The 19,091-nt window shown below is 37.3% G+C and overlaps 1 protein-coding gene across 6 annotated transcripts in view; it reads right to left on the reverse strand.

The window, feature by feature from the left end:
• Positions 1–19,091, reverse strand: part of SUGCT (succinyl-CoA:glutarate-CoA transferase) — a 311,627-nt gene that overhangs the window by 142,507 nt on the left and 150,029 nt on the right. The window contains exon 13 of one of the 6 annotated variants that reach the window (XM_079301964.1): positions 13,305–13,343. The exons of 4 other annotated variants lie outside the window; for them this stretch is intronic. In XM_079301964.1, the coding sequence (XP_079158090.1) occupies positions 13,320–13,343 (24 nt within the window). In that variant the 3' untranslated portion in view covers positions 13,305–13,319. Of the gene's footprint in view, positions 1–13,304; positions 13,344–15,852; positions 15,898–19,091 lie in introns of those variants that run through there. One more of the 6 variants, XM_079301963.1, reaches the window with a different exon arrangement.

The following is a 19,091-nucleotide window of genomic DNA, read 5'->3' on the forward strand; positions in this document are numbered from 1 at the left end:
TGGCGTCACAATAACAATCCAAAAAGCTCCGCAGATGTATACTAGAAAATGATAGTGCTTCATTAATTACCAAAGCAAAAACTTGCTAAATAGAGGCCCGTTTTTAGAAAATAAAAAAGAAACAGACTGTTAAAACCAGATGGGAAATAGACTATAGTGGCCATTCATTACCTTTACATTTGCAACCAAGAATGAGTATTGCCAGGACAGCTTGTTCATTTGTATAAGGAATTCCATGGTTATATCACTGCATTCGGTTTTAATGGAAGTTCCTTATAATACAAAGAGCATTTTATAAAAAAAAAAAAAAAAAAACTGAGTCAATAATGCATAATCTAGGCAAGGCCTTAGGTCAGCTTTATAGTACAATAGCAATGAATTCATAATTATGCCTATGTACAATACATACCGCACTACACAGTTACTTGAACTTCTCACTGTGAAAGGTAATGCTAAAAACTTTACAATGCTGACCAGCAGCACTGCTTTCTTCCTCATCTTCTGCTTATGCAAATCATATTCAAAGTTTAAGATTTACAAATTCATAGTGCAATGGGTAGTGGGGGGCAGGGAAGGGGGGTGTGGGAGGGGTAGAAGTCCATTAGAAAAATAACAGAAAAGGACTTGACTGCCATGGACCTGAAAATAGAAAATTTTACTACTCAATAGTTTCCTTCATACCACAAAAATCCATGACATAAGGGACACTCTCTGATTTCTCATCATAGCTATCATCTGTCATAGCTATCAACTCTGGTTGAGACAGGCCAGAAGAATTATAACCTGGTTATGTCTTTTAAATTGAATCACTAATGAAGTACTTTCTGATAACCTCTTAATTACTCATTCTACTCTAAATGTAGTCTACTTCAAAATCAGTTTTTCTTTTTTTTTTTTTTTTGACTCACAGACTGCATCTCTATTTTTAACAGACATCATTAAAAAATGAACTGAGTTGACTGAATGATTTTTGTGAACTGCGACTAGAATTGTATGTTGAGATAGAGAATTGCTGTTAATTTCCCCTTGTACCATGAACTTTCTTTAAATTATTTTAATGCCTTCATTGATTTATTCCTATATTTGGAAAGAAGAATAGGCATTGAACCTACTTAAGTCTATTGTGTGTCAAAGTTAAACTACACAATATATTAATGAGAAGAAAATTGCTGAATCTCTAAGCCTATAATCTCATATATCTTCAAGCCTATTTTACTGCTCGGAATCATATTCTTCCTCCATAAAAGACTTTTTACAATCAGAAAATACTGCCATAAACCTCAATACATTTCAATAATCTAACTCATATCCGAAGAGATATTAGTTAATGTAAATCAAACAACAGCTTCTGCAATTGGAAGAATGTGTGGGCTATTTGCACCAAGTAATGTTTGAGATACTGAAGCAGGTCTTGTCCTGGTTTTAAAGACAAGTGTCTGCAAAGGAAGGTGGGAACCTCCCCTGGGATAGAAAATAACAATTCTTTACTAATATGTGTAACAAGGCAAACAACAGCTACAGCATGCACAGCAAAACAGAGCCCCAGGTGCAGTGCCAGCCTTCTCTGGGCTGTGGGGCGCTTTCCCCTCTGGTGCAGTTCCAGTCACAGCCGCCAGGGGCGCTGGTGGCTCCCGGCCGGGCAGGGCGGGTGCGATGATTCCCCCGCGCCTGCAGGGGGCGCTGTGGCGCGGGCCCAGCCCCTCTCTCCACACGGCAATGGCGGCACAGCCGGTGGAAGGGATGGAAAGGGGATTCCTCTACAAACCCATGGGGGGCAGCTGGTTCTGGTGCCCCTCTGGATAGAGAAATGGGCTCTAGTGGGAACCTCAGAGAAACAGGCTAGAACAGCTGAGGCGGGCACACCCAGGGTGGCAAACAAAGTGTAGCAGAAACTCAACAGCCATAGCAGGAGCCGCAGGGGGTTGGGCAGACACAGGGTCTCAAAGAGTAGCCAAAAAACCAAATCAGCAGTAGAAAAGAGCAGGGCTGGACAGGGGCAGCTGGGTTCCTGCCAACAGCCAGGAGACACTCCCTTGGTGTGGGAGGGGAAGGGGTTGGGGTCCTGGATATTCCCCTTCAGCACCCCAGTGAGGTTGAGATGATGATTTCCAGTGAGATATCAGGTGTTGAAAAATAAAAAAGGTCCCAGTTCAATGGCTGCTCTTAGGAGCAAAGGCTCACTCACTGTCAGAAAAGCAGCAAAAGGGTTGGACTCCCTGGTAGCAGTGAATTCTGCCTGTGGCAGCAGCAACTCAACCATTCCCCTCTGGTCCTGGGAGTGAGAGAGAGCGAGGAGCTGAGTCCAGCCCCTCTCCCCTCAGCCAAAATCCCACAGTATCTCTGCCCTTCCCAGGAGAAGCTCCTCACCTAGTAGGGTAGCAATTGCACCCTTCCCCCAACCACATCCTTCATCTCTTAAGTATCAGTCATTCCCATCTTTTAGGCAAGAAATGGGAGAAAATTCCCTGAGAAAAAGAAAAGGGGAAAAAAGGAAAAATCCTGACCTCCAATAGGCCTTGACTTGTTGTTCTTGTATCAATGTTCATATGACAATATACCACCCTCAGCTTTTGCTGTTTGAATCTGTGTTCCAGTTTTGGGAGTGACAGGGCCTAACAAACAAAATAGCTCAATTTCCTTCAATATAGGATCCAAAACCTATAATTCTATCTGTACATTTTCTTCTTTCTGGAAAAGATAGTCTCATGGGAAAATGCAAACTTGTATATTTCTTCAGTCCAATACATGCAACTGCACAATTTTTGTGCTTCCACTATGGAAAAATTAGTTAAGCAATACTAAAACATTTCATCCACATTTACTCCCGGGAAGCTACAAATTTAACAAAGATAGCAAGTTAACTAAGCTAAGGTCTTGTGTAATGCTAAACAGAGTTAATTAACCAATTTCTGCCAAAACAAATTTTGAATGCTTTCTTCTCCATTGTTGTTTATACTTACAGACTCTAGCCATTCTCATGGATCAAGCCAGACCTACCATACCAACCCAAATATAAGGTGACTTCAAATGTAAGGCGAATTCAGAACCCTCATTTTTCAAAGGCTACATAGAAAAATCAGCAAAATTTATTAATAAAAAAATAAATTCTCTCCTGGAACTTCTTAGACCATCTTCTCCAGCCGCAGCTTCCAAAGTCCATCCTCCTCACAGTCAGCTTCCCAGGCACACCAATGTCTGTCTGCACATCTAATTGAGCTCTTCACATGCAGGGCCTGGACCAACTGCTCCAGCTGTGCATGTCCACAGCTGGATCTGGACTTTGGCAGAGCAAACAGATGAAGAAGGTGGACAGATGGACTAATTCTAACCTCTCCAAGCAACATAGCAGACTACCAACATCTACATTTCTTCAAAACCTTGAACTAAGTGGGCCTGGGCTGCTGCCTGCACTACCCCTACCTGTGTGAGGCTGGGAAATTCAGACAGCTGATCATATAAACAGAGTTTGAAAGGAGGCCAGACAGTGAACTCACAGAATCACAGAATATTCTGAGTTGAAGGGACCCACAAGTCCAACTGTTAAGTGACTGGCCAATACAGGGATAGAACACACAACCTTGGTATGATAAGCACCATGTTCCAACCAGCTGTGTTAATGTCACCCAACTCATGCCTCATCAATGCAGGAGTTAGTTGTGGGGCTTTTTACCTTTAGCTTTGCTTTTCAAGCAAGCTTCATAGAAATGCAATGGAGTATCACTAAAAGTGTACCACTAAAAGTAGTACTTCTACACTTTGCCAAACATGGGAAATGCTTTTTGTTCTTTTACTCCCCACCCTGCCCCCCTTCGAAGTATATCTAAGTATGGTATTATATCACTCCATGAATCTGTCGCTTCCAGAATCAAGCTTTTAATCTTTGAGTTAAGTCCATGATAATTCTTTCATTAGTTGCTCATTTGTTATTTCCTTAATTTCCCTTCAGACCTCTGACTGTTATTTAACAATTTTCATAAATGCCATGGTCATATCCTAGCTAAGGGAATATAAGAACAATTCTGCACTTACTATCCATATAACAACTACCAAGATGAACTGACCTACAAAGACTAAGAAGCTTGCAAAATTAAATCCTCCAACTCTGGAAATAATAGAAGTCAGTCCACAGACAGGCATATAAACATATAAAAACCTCCTTGTACAGTACTATCTACCTCCTTATACCAGTGCCAACTCAATTGTGAAGATAAATTCAAGACATTGGATACGACCCTCCATATTCTCAGAATTCACTGATTATCTGTCTGGTATTCTGGTTATTGTGCCCAGCTTCTTCAGGATAATTGGCAGAAAGTAGTCAAGTATATGCTTATTATTTTCCAAAGTAAAGCTAATATAATTTCTTATGATCAGAATTTTCTGGGAAATACATGATCAGAAATGAGAAAACTTAACCTATGGAATATAAAAATCAGCTGATCTCTGAGTGAAATCTGTGATTCCAAGGAAGCAATTAATTTTTTTGGATAATGTTATTTGCATATAAAGTGGAAACTTTCCACAAAGAAAGGACAAAGACTGCTTGTTCTTGGAGCTTTACAGACAGGTGGACTAACACCTGACAAACAGCAGTAAGGGGTAAACATTTTAGTTTTGGTATATTAAAAATGTAAGTGATTTCTTAGATAGTATCTCAGAAATTTAATGACTACAGTGGGGCCCAGAAATGAGCTGTAATGAACAGCATTGAACATTTCATCTTCAAATGCAGCAAGAACAAAGCCTAATAATTACCCACCAGCAGCTTAAATTGAGAAAACCACAAATTAATTGGACTTTTAAAGTCAGGAATAAGGCTAAGAAATGTTGCAGCCAAAGGCCAGAAGAGTTAACTTAGGTTTCTGAATGTTGGACTCCTGCTTTCTCTGCACTGGCTCAGAGGTTTCTGACTCAAGTTGATGGCAGAAAAGCCAGCATGCTTTTATTTTTAGTGGTTTATAGAAGCAATACAAAGCAGGATTTTGTTAAATGCATATATTATGCTAGATCAAACTATAAATTGAACCATCTGTGTCCAAGATAATTTCAGATACAGCAAGGAGATTATTTGAATTGTGTGTTTCCTTTTGTGACCTTTTTAGATGCGGCTTTGTTTGAAAGGGGGAAGAGATAATTTTCTTAACTTTTTATTTCTAAGCAACAAGGCCAATAGTCCAGTACAACAGTAATATCTTTTAAAATCACCCAGCTGAATACCAAAAATCCTTTAGTAATTTTCCAGTATTGTTATATAGGGAGCTTTAAAAAATAAAATATAGTCATATAAATAGAGGCATGTAGTTTTAAGCATGCTACAAGTCATTCATGACATAAGTATTCAATTAAAACTGCTTTTATGAGCAATAATCACATTCTGAAAAGGCAAACATGAACAGTTTGCGGATATAGCCATAATGTCTGCAAAATTAACTTTTAAAAAAAGAAGGTAAACAAAGTTCCGTCTCTCTGCTACTTAAATAAACGATTTTTAAATCCTTTTGGTCCTGCCTCCAGGACACAAGGGAAGGAAGGAAAATTAATAATTATTTTTTTATTACTATTTAAAAATATGGAAATTATTTGCCTTTATGAATTAATATTAATGAAAAAACAATCTCAGCTTAACTGAAACTATGATTGCAATAAACAAATTTCAGTTGGAGAAGTAATAGAACAGAACAGCTGTAATTTCCAACAGTATAAATCTGGTTAACTGGCAACAGCATAGCACTTTAAAGAAGACAGAAACTTTTAGCTTTACAGGTCACCTCATATTGCCTCTTGAGCTGAAAGTAATTTAAGATAAAATTTCATGGTATCTACCTCTCCTCTAGAAGTACATGTTGGGTTAAGACCCACTCTTAAAGAAGTGGAGATCTAGAAGCCATAGATAACTGGACCTTTAACATTGACTTGAGGTAGGACACAATAACATCCCATCTCCTTTCACTTAGTTTGACTTGTATAGCAGGGTGATATATAGATTTATCATGACTGTCTGAAAAATACTTTGCTTATCACACCTGAGGGAATGAAGCATCAGAATCTGTAATCTCTGATAGATGACTTTTTAGATTCTCAGATTTTGGGGAAAATTTTTTAATTTCCAAGTGCTTGAAAAATTTACTAGGAAAGAGTGCAGGGGATCTTACATACTTCTGTCTGAAGTTTCTCAAATAAATTATGTTTTCCATTAGAAAAATTAAAAAATTATCAAAAATACAGTTTTCACTGACTAAAAATATTTCAGTCAAAACTGAAACAAAATTAAAAGCAGGCTAAATACGTGGATTAAATCCAACTTCACCTTTTCAAAATGACAGCCTGAAATCTATTGGTTTCAGATTCTGTACCTCAAAGCCAGTTACAAGGTCAATGGTTGCCTTGGTGCTACTTAGATTAAATGGAGCTCCATATCCACAGATACTTGGAAAACATACACTTTTTAGGAAAAGTTTTGCTATTGCTTAGCTTTGTCCTCCTGTTTTATGTTTATCACAGAAACATAGTGGGGGGAAAGGTCTGATCATCCACATTTTCTGTAGAAATCCATGACTGAAAGTGATACATTCCAAATGCTATACTAGCACTGAACTAAAAAGATTCTGGCAATAGCCAGTAGGTCAATGGTTATTCAAGGGAAACAAATAGCTCCATGATCCATTGCCAGTTTGCAGAGACATCTTATATAATAGTTATGCACCCCTCCTGGGAAATGAACGTGCTCGAACACCTCTCAGAAGTGCCTGTATACCAGGGCACATAGTATGGGGAACAAACAGGAAGATTTGGAGATCTGTGTGCAGTCACAGGGCTTGATCTCACCACGTTTACAGAGACATGGTGGGACAGACAGCTTGCATGATTGTAATGCAATGCTTTCAGGAGAGACAGGACAGAAAGACATGGTGGTGCAGCTGCCCTTTGCATAAAGGAACTCCTGGAATGCATGGAGCTTCACTTTAAGGGAGGATGATGAACTACTCAAGAGTTTCTGGATTAGCATAAAAGGGCAGACTAATGAGGGTGCCACAGTTGCTATCTATTACAAACCACCTGATAGGAAGTGTATAAGACCTTTTACAGACAACTTGAAGCAGTCTCAGTGACACACACTCTGGTTCTTATAGGGGGTTCAACCACCCTGACAGCTGCTGGAGAAGTCACACAGCAAAGTGCAAACACTCCAGGAGGTTCCTGGAAAGCACTCCCAGTACCTTTCTGGTACAGGTGGTAAAAGAACCAGCAAGGAATGATGTGCAGCTCAAACCAAAAAGGAGAGCCTGGTTGGATATATGAAATGAGGAGCAGCCTTGGCTGCAGTAACCATGAGGTCATGATGTCCAGCATCCTGAAAGGAGGAAGCAGGGTACTCAATACAACCATAGCCCCAGACTACAGAAGAATTAACTTTGTTCTCTTTGGGGACCTTCTTGGAGGAATCCCGTGGCACTTGTTATGTAAAGCTTGCTGAAAAAACTGTGTTGGCATTTAGAGCAGAACCACCTCCAAAAAACTGGATGTTGAATCGGCTCCACAACTTATGATCGATCACATCTATAAGCATAAAGCAGCATCTAAATGAGAATTATATTTATGTCACTTTTTCTCATTTTAGATCTGTAACACAAAACCCCTGGGTTTCCATTGCTCTAGATTGTCCAAAGATCTATAGCAAGATCTACAAATCTCTTGCACTGAAGCAGTATTCAGCACTATTTTACCTTGAACTAAAAGGGACAGAATACATGAAGAATTAGTTACAACCTGAAGATTTCAAGGGTGTCAATTGATGGAAGCTAGTCACCCTGCAGAACTCAACACTTTTCACCACTAATATATGTGAAACAAATGACCTTACTTCTTTGATCTTACTGTCCCAAGATGCAGCTAATATAAAATTGACACACCAAAAATCAAAAATATGAAATTGTACATTATTCTTAAAGCATCAATCTCTTCCTCAGCAGAAGATAATTGATGAAAAACTTGTGAAGGATGTTAATAACTTTGTTTAATGTTGAACTGGAAGGTTCTCAGCTAAGAAAAAAGAAGGTAGAAGATTTTGAATACATTAATTAAAAAATATAACTCTGTGAGGATAGTATAGAGTCCAGCAACCCATAAAGCAAAACCTGATATTAGCATTCTTCAGAGCCATTTCCAAAGTGTTAAAAACCCTCTTACATGTAAAGAAATAGTCATAGCACATTTTCTGTCACTTACTTACTTTCCTCTAAATTCAAGAAAAATAAAATGACTGCTGAAATGTTTCAGTTCCAAGTCAATAGTCATCTATTCTGACAACTATATAACCAATCTATCAGGATTTTCAGGTTTTGCCTAGAAGCCTTGGGGTTTTAACAAAAGCTTGTTATTTATGTGCACAGAGTTTAGACAGTAAAGCTGGAGCTTTTCTGAGTCTTTGGATCAATTTTAAATGTGGCTTTTTTTCTCATCCATTCAACAGTGATGGCCTATATCCATCAATCCATCTTTCCTAGGTAATTTTAAAACCACAAATTGAAAATTAATTGGTCTCTTGATTTATCACAGGTCCTTCCATATACAGAGAAGAATATAAAATCAGTGGAAACTATCAGGAGAATAACATATTCTTTCCTTAAATATATAATCAAGCACAAAGATGATAAAATTACAGGGGATACCATTTTCCTATAGTCTTGAAATAAAGGAAATATCAATTCAACCTGACAGCATATCAGATGTTTCCCACTTAACAATCCTGTTGTTTTCCCACCCTACACCTCATCACTACTATTTCAGCAATTAAGACTAAACAGATTTCTGTGACATGTAAGTGACCAGATGTCCTTCACTGACACAGCTGGAGCCTTCACCCAACCCACTTGGTCACTACCAGTAAGCAGTGCTAATGAAAGAAGTGTCAAGCCCATAGGTGGTAAAACCTTCTGAGGTCAAATCTATACCATGACAGTGAAATGAATTAAAACTTCTCCTGAAGAAAGATGAAGCATGGTATGCTATAAAAAATTATGGGCTTGAGGAATAAGGTTGGCAAGTGGCAAAATACACAAAAGCAGTTACTGACCAGTAGCTCCCTCCGTTTACTTCAAAGAGTACATCTTTATATTGTTTCACTTAGTTCCTTTGAAAGGAAAACCACAAAATGTCTGCTTTTGAGAATAAAAGCATCCACATCGCATGCTAGAATGGAACACTTAGGAAGTTTTACTGTCACTTCTTTTGCCAATGGCCTTTTTGTCAGAAAAAAAAATTCCAAAGTTTTTAACTCAAAGCAGTTTTAGTCTAGCAGGATTTGTAAGTGTACATATAATTAACCTCAAGAGGCTCAAAACACTTTGCGGTCCACAGTGGCTAAAAGCAGAAGAGATGCCACAATCAAACTACAAAAGCACAGGCAATGCTGGCTGAAGAAGAAACACAGCAGAGCATTGAGAATACACTGCCCTTGGGTAGTATCTGCTGAGAGATAGAAAGGGTGGGAAGGATGAAGGCTGCATTTGCCTGCACAATGCATGAGGGGATGCAGTAGCAGGTGTTTGACCTATCCTCCCTCTATTGCAGGACAGTTTGTATTCCCCTGCTGCCATAATATGCTCCAACTCCAATCTGTGTTTCAAATGAACTGGAGTCCTGAAAGAAAAAAAAAAAAAAAAAAAAAAAAAAAAAAAAAAAAAAAAGTTCTCAGTCAAATCTAATTTGAGCTGGTTTTGAAATTTCAAAAAATGTAATCATTACTCCTTCAAAATTAGATGCATTTTCTGCTTCTAAATAAAAAAAAGAAAGATCATTCCAGAATACTCTAAGAACTGTTGTTAAAGCACAATCAGAAGAAGAAAAGGTCAGATGCTTTACAAGAAAGTACATTATGAAGTTTCCAGTATGATTTTACAAACTTTGCAGAATCTAAACATTTTCTAACATAATCCAAACTTTTAATAATAATAAAATAACAATACTTAACCCTCTTTTGGGGGTTGAATAAATACACTAGAGTACTGCAGAGAATAATAAAGATGGAAGCTGGTTATTTCCAGTTTTGATCTTGAGTATGAATCAGATAAAATTAGTTTTTACATTTTAAGGAGTATTTCTGGGTTTCTTCAGGTGAATCTACAGATAAACAGTTGAGTGATTACTTGGCAGAGTATCAGATATTTTGCATTGCCCAGTTATGTGACCTTATTTTTGTCAAACACTGTTTTGTGTGCATTGCTTTGCAGATTTAATGTCATATCAGAATTGTTCAGGTTTTGGATGTCTACATAAAAATAAACTGCATTGCACAAGAGAGTGGAAGACAAACCACAAAACTTGCAGTTTTTCATGTAGACATTCAAAGTCTTTTACAGTGATCTACATGTGATTTCTCTCAGCTCTCCCTCCATACTTTGCAAAGTCCTGCCATTGTTACAATCCCAGTATCAGGATCAGGCTATGGGGTGTGAGTCTGACTCAACTACCTTTACTCCTTACAGTCAGAAAAACCCACAGGTGCTCTTCTTTGCTACCTTCAAAGCATGACAGGAGGGTGGAGAGCACCCTACCACCTTGGGAATAACGTCGTGTTTTCCACAAGTTAGTAGCTTTTTGCCTTGTTAGACTGGTTTGACAAAAAATGCACATATCTCTGAGGTTTATTGGGGTTGCACAGCTTGAAAGAGCCATCTGACGTGTATAACAAACATTAAACAGGCAGAGTCCCAGCAACAGGTTACCATGGTGCAGGAAGAGAGGAGAATTACAAAGTATTCATTTGGAGGAGGGAACATTAGAAGTACATTATCCAAATTACCCAAACTACCTTCTTCATTCAACCAATTCCTTGCTGAACACTGGCTCATAAAATAAAGCACTCTTCCTTTATATTTCTCTATTTATGACACAAATGAGGATAGTTGGAGATTTTGAAGGGGGGGGGGGGGGGAGGGGGGAGGGAGGGGAAGAAAGGAAAGAAATCTTAACCAAAATGTGACCTTAGCAGATGCAATTCAATCTGATTTCCACTACATTAGCCTACGGATGCTTATGCAACTGCATAGCACAGCAACTGAGAGACAAAACAATGGAAGTTTTAAAGCTTTATTTATTGCTCATTCCCAAAACATTGAATCGCCATTGTGCTTCAACTGCCAAATCTAAATTAGAGAGTTAAAAAAAAAAAGAAAAAAAAGTACTCTTCAGGGGAACATTAAAGCTCTATAGAGAGGTGCAAGCTCAAGGAGATGGAGTATCTGGCTAGAGACCAACTTGCCTATAAGTCCAGACCAAGTGGACCCATATGGATAGATTTTAGAAAATTGTAAGTGGTTACAAGGAGAAAGATTCCCTCCCTTCCATGTTCAGCCTCCTTTTTTGGCATTAGTAATTAAACTGTACTTACTGCTATTAGCAGATTGCAGAAACTTCCAGAATCTAAACAATTTTCATATAATCTAATCACTTCCTTATTTATTCATGTTTACCCACAAATTCCCTCCTCTTTCAGCTGATTGCTGTGTAATATTACAAAGCATAACAAAAGCTGATTGCTACTAATTAACTACACCAGGGCAGTATATTAAGCTTCTCTTCCAAAAACACAAAGAAAATACATCAAATCTCAGTCTAAAGGTTTAAAGAAATTAGTAAAGTAAAAAGTTAAAAAGATTACCACTGAAGTTTTTTATGTGCTACATCTTCAAATTGCTAGAAACATTGAATAATTTTCACTTTTGCTATCATAATTATTCTATACAATGTTTGTCAACTAAGTTCTTAGTCTGTGTTAGTGATCAATAATACTTTAAACTCTTACAAAAACAATTGGCACAAACCACACATTTGTAATTTGTGCAGCTTTCTTTCTCTCTGTTTTCTTACTCAGCATGCAACTGTGCACTGCGTCCTTTCTTTACTCTGATCCAGCTAGTGGACACTTGCAGGACATTGTTCAAACTGTTAATACCAAAATCTCATAGAGTACCTTCCAAAAGCCAGGATTTATCATAGATATCTATTTTAGAGGAAATTGCTCATTTACTTTGGTTGTAAATTTTCATTTTTCCCATCAGTACTTTGCAGAGGAAATAAATTTGGGAATCAAATTATGTTGGACCATTACATGCTTTCTGATCTATCTTTTATATAAAATGAAAAGTAATAATTTTCATACTTCCTAAACATGTGTTAACTTCCTAAAAATGAAAAAAAAAAAAATTATAAGGGTGAGACAGAGATAAATATTAAAAACAAAGCAAAACAAAACAAAAACAAACCCAGAAAAGCATACCACGCCAATTAATCGCCTTTTTAGTGAACTTGAGAAGCCTTCAGTTCAAGTCCTTCTTCTCTGACACAAATTTTATATCATACTATAGTATTATATACACATATGAATAAATATGTAAGTACAAATTATAAAAACACACCATAGAGATTAAGTACTGTATCTATTTTCCAAAAATAAAACTGTATTTCACAGAAGTTGTTCATCACAAAGAATAATATTATTGCATTCCAATTGCTCATAAAGTCAGTTAACACATGGAAAAAACACAGTGGAGACTAAGAATATTCTACCAGTGGTACCTGGTTAATGATATGAGCCAACCTTGAATCGTGCTTAGTTTACTTTACATTTCCTCCCATCGCAACACAAAAATTTCTGAACTTCGACACATCTTCAGTTAGCATCTCATCAAAAATTAATTTCAATATATTCTTTCTTATGTTCACTAACACACCTTTTTACCTTTTGGGACGCACTGTTAAGTGTATTTCCTAATGTCAAACAGCACATCACCCTCAAAACCGAATTGGAATCCATAATATTTCTGGACAGATTTATGCTTACTCCCTCAGATACCACAGTCTCCTACACAGCATGCAGTAAAGATATGTCTGCATGGTTAAGCTGGAAAATAAACCCCTCAAGAAAGGAAAAAAATAAGATAGCTGGGAGAAGAAAAGGGAGCAGGATGCAAACTCAGTGGAAGCTAGACTATGATTCAAAATGAGGTATGTTCCCTCTAAAAGAGTGTTACTGATAAAAACATTGCACAGACATATGTATTAGGATGAAATCCTGGTTATCATTTATGCATTTAAAATTATTAAACCATGCAGGCAAAAGGAGCAAATCAAAAATAGAACAAACAGGGCAACCCCCATGACACATCCTGATCACGATGGATGAACAATGAAATGAATACTTCCAGCTGGACAGGAGCATCATCTCCACATTGTGTGATGTATTAGTGAAAAGCCAAGCAGAGGTTTCTCATTTCAGTCCAGAGTTAGACAGTCAACTCCAGTCTTTGAGAAAGTGGTTTTCATAGGAAAGCAGATTTGAAAGTCTAAATTCAAATACAGTAGAAGAATAAAACAATATGCAAAAAACCAGTTCAAAATCAATCACTGCTTGACAGAGTTGTCACAACACACTCTCTGTCTTCATTTTCCTAATGACATGAACCAAGAACACAATTCTCTGCTGAATAGTTTTGATTCACTTGCATACTGCTTGTATTTTCTTTATCCAACAGAAAGGTATACTATAAAGTTGAGTGAGGCTTGGGTATTTTTATTCCCCAATCACTCTTTCTGCCAATTTTTTATACTCTCTTGTTTTGCTTCAAGCTTCAGATGCAAGAAAATTTAAAAATAAATGGTAAACCCCAAATTGAAGTCACAATGTTTTACTACATTAACAATCGATCAGTGATACTTAGCACAATTCTAGTTCACAGCAGTTTAACTCTGCTGGTTTAAATACTGGTCACATTGTAGAAAAAAAATCCAAACATGCCAGAACTAAACCAAACCAAACAAAAAATACACACCAGCAAAAAAATTTTTGAAATATCCTGTACCCCCCAGTATCTTTAAACTTTAGAAAAAAATTAAGCAATATTTTATTATAACGCAAGAGATACCAGTTCTTATCCTGACTACTTTACAACTGATGCAAAGCCAGTTCAGTGCCCCACTGCTTCCATTTCCTGTACATAGGGATACTGACACTTATTTATCTCTTCGGCAAAAAAGCTCTGAGACGCACTTACAAGAAATGCTAGGGAATGGATAAATTATAGAGTCGGCAATTTAATTTTAAAGTATATACTTATATCAAACATAGGTGTAAAAACAGTAAAGTGGGAAACTGTGAACAAACATTTGATCACTAGGAAAATTAGTACATTTAGTACTTTCAACCTTGGCCTTGAAATTGTCTACAGTAACAGCCCATATTTTTGGTTACTTTGGTTACAGCAATACTGTATGACTTCTCAATATGACTTCATCTTGGAAGGTTTAAAAATTTGCTTTCTGAGTTCACATCCATGACCATGAAAAAGGTGTTCTTAAATTTAAGATTGACACAATTGCAGTACAAGGTAATTTTTCCTTCTATTTGTGATTTTTGTACATACCATTCTAAATACAAGAAAACAATCAGTGTCAAGCTCTTCAGAGGGGAGAGTGAGATGCTGAGTATAAACGCCCTTTCTGCTCTCACCACCAGCTGGGACAGCTGCTCTTCCCATGTGGTGTGTGTTACCCAATGGCACTGATCAACATCAGAAATTCCCTTGTCTTTTGATGCTTTTTAATAACTGTAATCTGAATACCAACTAGGCAAAGTAAATTGAAATATTGCTTACTATCTGCATGTCAAAAGCAGAAAAATGGTGGAGGGAGCTGCATCTTTTCAGAACATGTCCTCTTAAAAGAGTAATATACTTTATTATAAGCATTTCCCTCGTTTAATTTTTTTTTTCCAGTAGTAAGGATCTTAAGGGCAACAAGTTGCCCACAAGGAACATTTGTCCCAAAGTATCTTTTCTCTGAATGTGCCTATCTTTTAATCTGCAACACTGTGGTGTAATTTTGGGAAACAGGATGTTGTCAGTTCCTACTGACTTTAAAGTATTTTCCTCAAACTAATTTTATTAGTTCATCTAATAAAGCCACCATCTTTCCCTCTGAAGCTCATCTCTGAAAGTGAAGTACTCAGCCTCTTTCAGATACCTTTGAACTATCTTAACTCAGTGGATATTTAGATGAACACTCTTTGCTCTTCCACAGACTACCTACCACCTGAATCTTCTAAGCTTCAGGGACACATATATATGAAGAAGTATTTCTACCAAGCACCTAGGACTGATAACAGTTCACGCTTCCTCCTGTATACTTTAACTTTTTATTGATTCTTTTCTCCAGTTTGTCCAGAGACAGATAGTATAACCTTGGACAGATACTCAGATTGGACACTAGTAGCAATGTTCAGCTGTATAGGAGAACATGTAAGGCTTCTACATTAAGTCTTACTCTTTCTTTTCTTGTGGAAAGATGACACAATAGTAATTTTTTTTAAATTATCATGGCTTCATTAGCACATTGTACATTCTTATACTCAGCAACAAAGGGAAAAAAATTCTGCTATAGCATCTGTCAAGTCCTAATAACAAAAGGCAAATAGAGATATTTATTTTGTTATATATACAGATATGTAGACATATATAAACACACATATATGTACACATAATATATGTAAAAAGTAAGCAGTAGTTATTGCTATTCCCTGCATAAATGGGGGAAAAAATGAAATATAAGAAGAAATAATTTCTCCACAAAGATGCCTTTCTATGGCTTTCACATTACCTAGATCCATCTGTCAAAGCATATTCTGCAATAGATTGTGTAACTGACACTTCAGAAATTATGGCTCTGATTCAGGAAAGACTTAGTCCATCCCTCTCCAGTTAAACATTTAAGTATTTTAAGTCCATGCTGAAAATCCTGTTGAAGTTATGGACTTGCCCAAGCAGTTTTCTTAAATGGAAAATGTTGACTTGAGTGAAGTTTATATGAACACATTTACTTTTGTGAGTTAATGTCCTCCCTCATCTGAAAACAGGACCACAAATAACACACAAGGCTGGGGATTAGTCATGACAATACAGCAAGTGTCAGAGGAAACAGTAGAGATTTATCTTGATAATCTGCAACCAGTGCCAAAAGTGGCAGATCCAGGACTTTACATAAATGCAACAGAAATTAGAGAATGTTGAAGGTACCGATGATTTCAGCCTCCAAAATGTGACGCAGGGAGTGCATGTCCACAGTGAAGCTCCCAGTGTACCTAACATATCTTATCTTTAAACTATCTCAGGCAAAAATAGTACCTGACCAGGGTGTATGGTGTCTCTACAATTTGTTTGATTTAAGATAGAACTGATGTATATTGGAATTGCTTCCTCAAAGCTGAAACTCAAGTATTAAAGGAGTGGGTAAACATTGAGTTGACAGCTGTGGGACTGTATTATATAAGTCACCAATGTAAGGATCTATTATCAGAGCAACACCTTTTACATTTGAAATGTACTACACTGCAGCAATGAAGATTCACAAACAACAAGTTCAAAATGGAAAGAATGCTTGAATTACCCTTTTGGCAAAATATAGTACATGTCAAGGAAAGGCAAAAGGCCACAGCAATTGGCTATGACTTGGAATCTGTGCCAAAAACTCAGTTTTAGATGGGGAGTCACAGCACAAGCAGTGGACTCTAATTTTTTTTTTTAATATTGCAGCCTTAGAACTGCCCATTCCAAGGATGCCAGATTCAGCATGCCCTTAAATCTCCAATGAAAAGCTCACAAGAGATGAGAAAATGACAAAAATCCACAACCTGAAAAATTGAACTCTTCTTTAAAACCATAATTTAAGTTTAGTTAGTTTGCATTTCGTAAAAAAAAAAAATTTAAAAAAAAAATAAAAAATAATAATAAAATTGAAAAGCACACATTTGTCCTCTGTGTCTTTATTCCAACCACCAACCACCCCCCTCCAAAATAAACTGAACTATATGTAAACCCATTTCATGGATTTACTTTTAGTCAAATATAAAGCAGCTTCAGTGCTTGTGAAAGAAACTTCCTTCATTCAACAACTTCCAAAATTCTGTGAATGAGATCTTAGCATTCATCAGTGTGAATTCTTAACTTTGAAATATACTATTAAGACAGCTCCCAGTTAGCAATTAGCAAGATCATATGTAGTGGTATATACAAATTAAAAAACAAAGAAATTACCAAGACTGATGTAACAACACAAACATCAATCCTAGAAGAAAATGATGGAGTGCTGTCTCCTTTCATAGGCATTTTGTCATCCCAATCTATGTGTACATCTGTAGATTAGATGCTGCTCATGGCAGGGCAGGAGAGGAATATTATCAGTAATCTTTGAACAGGCTACCAACAAAAAGGTTGTAATTTACATCCTGCTTCACACTTGGTCTACTCCAAATATGGTCAAGGCGGAACCAAACACTGCTTTCCCTTGGTTTCTATCTTGTGAATGATAGAGGGTCAAGAATTACAAAGTTAGCTAAAACCAGAGAAAGTGGAAATAATATCCAGGCCCCAGCTCCAATGTCCCACAGGAATCTAACAGTGAGGAATGCAGAATAGGGCTCTGCATTGCTGTTCTGCAATTGGAAGGCTCCAGGCACAGCAGTGGGAAGGTTGCAAGAAGGCAAAGGATAAACAGGACTTAATTTCTATCAGTCAATATACCACCTTATGGCAATTCTTCTAAGAGAGTAGTGGGTAAGGCATCAACAGAATGAATCATGAGGGCACCAAGAGTCTATGTGATAAAACAGCTCCTACAAGTATGGCAGTTCTCTCTATTTCCATTTCCCAGTGCCATACTCTGTATGACCAGTCCAGCTAAAGCTGGTCTCTGCGTACTGGAACAGAATGGTGCAAGGGGTGAGGGCTGCAATTCTGTCATTGTGAACCCCGAGTAAGGGCTGTATTAAAACACCAACATCGCTACAAGAAATTTTACTGTAGCTCTTTCATGCCAGTTACATGATGCAAATGTACATTTTGAACTTTGCTGCCTGGGGAAGGGGGAGAAAATTAATTTATAAACAGCTACGTTTTCCAATTTAACTACCAACCAGCTTGTTCTCCATGGCTGGCTCTGTTATAGCAGTCATCCCTTTACACTCACTGGGAGTGTGCCTAAGCATAGACATGCACATGCATGTTTGAATGCATACACACACACCAAAGTTATAGTACATGTGTAAATTTCATTCTATATTTATTCATTTGCAATGTAAGCACCATTCCTAATGGAAAATAGACCATGTCTCCTTCTTAAGGGAATGATTAGGACCACATGTTTTACTGACTCTTATGTTGAAGCCTTTGCCGATATTTTTGAAACCACGTTACTAACAGCATACTAAACTTATTTCCCTGGTGAAAACCACTGGCTACTAACTTAGTGAATATGAATACATTTGTCCCTAAACATGCAAGTAATCATCATACAAAGCCAGAGGCTTAAAATGAATAGGTATGGGGCAGATGAGAGCAAGGTTCATATGCAATAGTAACATACTCTATAATGAAATGACTTTGTTTATCTGAGAAACTCAGTATTACATCACTTTTCCTAAAGAGAATATAAACAGGACATTTTTGAAGAAACAGTTACTTAATGTGCAACTTGTCACCACTATCAGCTTTAACATAATAAAATACATGTGGAAAATCCCTTGAAGCAAACCTTCTGCAAAGCAGATTCTTCCCTAGTCTGGGTCAGAGGGTGTGTATGTCTATGAAGGAAATACTATCTCTCTCTCTCTTTCACACACCCACTCAGTGTAGGTCATACAGCAGAGCTCACTGTTGTGATGTTTCTGCTGTATGCGTGGCATCAGCTCCTTGAGGTAAAGAAATGACCATTGTTTCTTGGGGACCATCTGTGCCTTGTAAAGGAAACCAACAAATCACACTTCAACATATTAAATAGCAGCACTCATTGAGATTTCAGCCAAAGACCTCTAAAGTGTTTGGCAGACAGTGAATAAAGCATGTTTCAGCAAGGTAAATATTATTCTCCATATTTTGTAAGTATGGAAAACACAGCACTACCTAGCTGAATAATTTAACCAAGGTCACTCTGAAAAAAACACAGAATGACAAACACCATCAACCTCCAGACTCTACTTTTGGAACCACCGGACTTCAGTCATTATGTTTAGATGGAATTTGTACCATCTGATCTGGAAAGGTATG

This window comes from Erithacus rubecula (genome assembly GCF_903797595.1).
Source record: "Erithacus rubecula genome assembly, chromosome: 3".
Lineage (NCBI taxonomy): Eukaryota > Metazoa > Chordata > Aves > Passeriformes > Muscicapidae > Erithacus > Erithacus rubecula.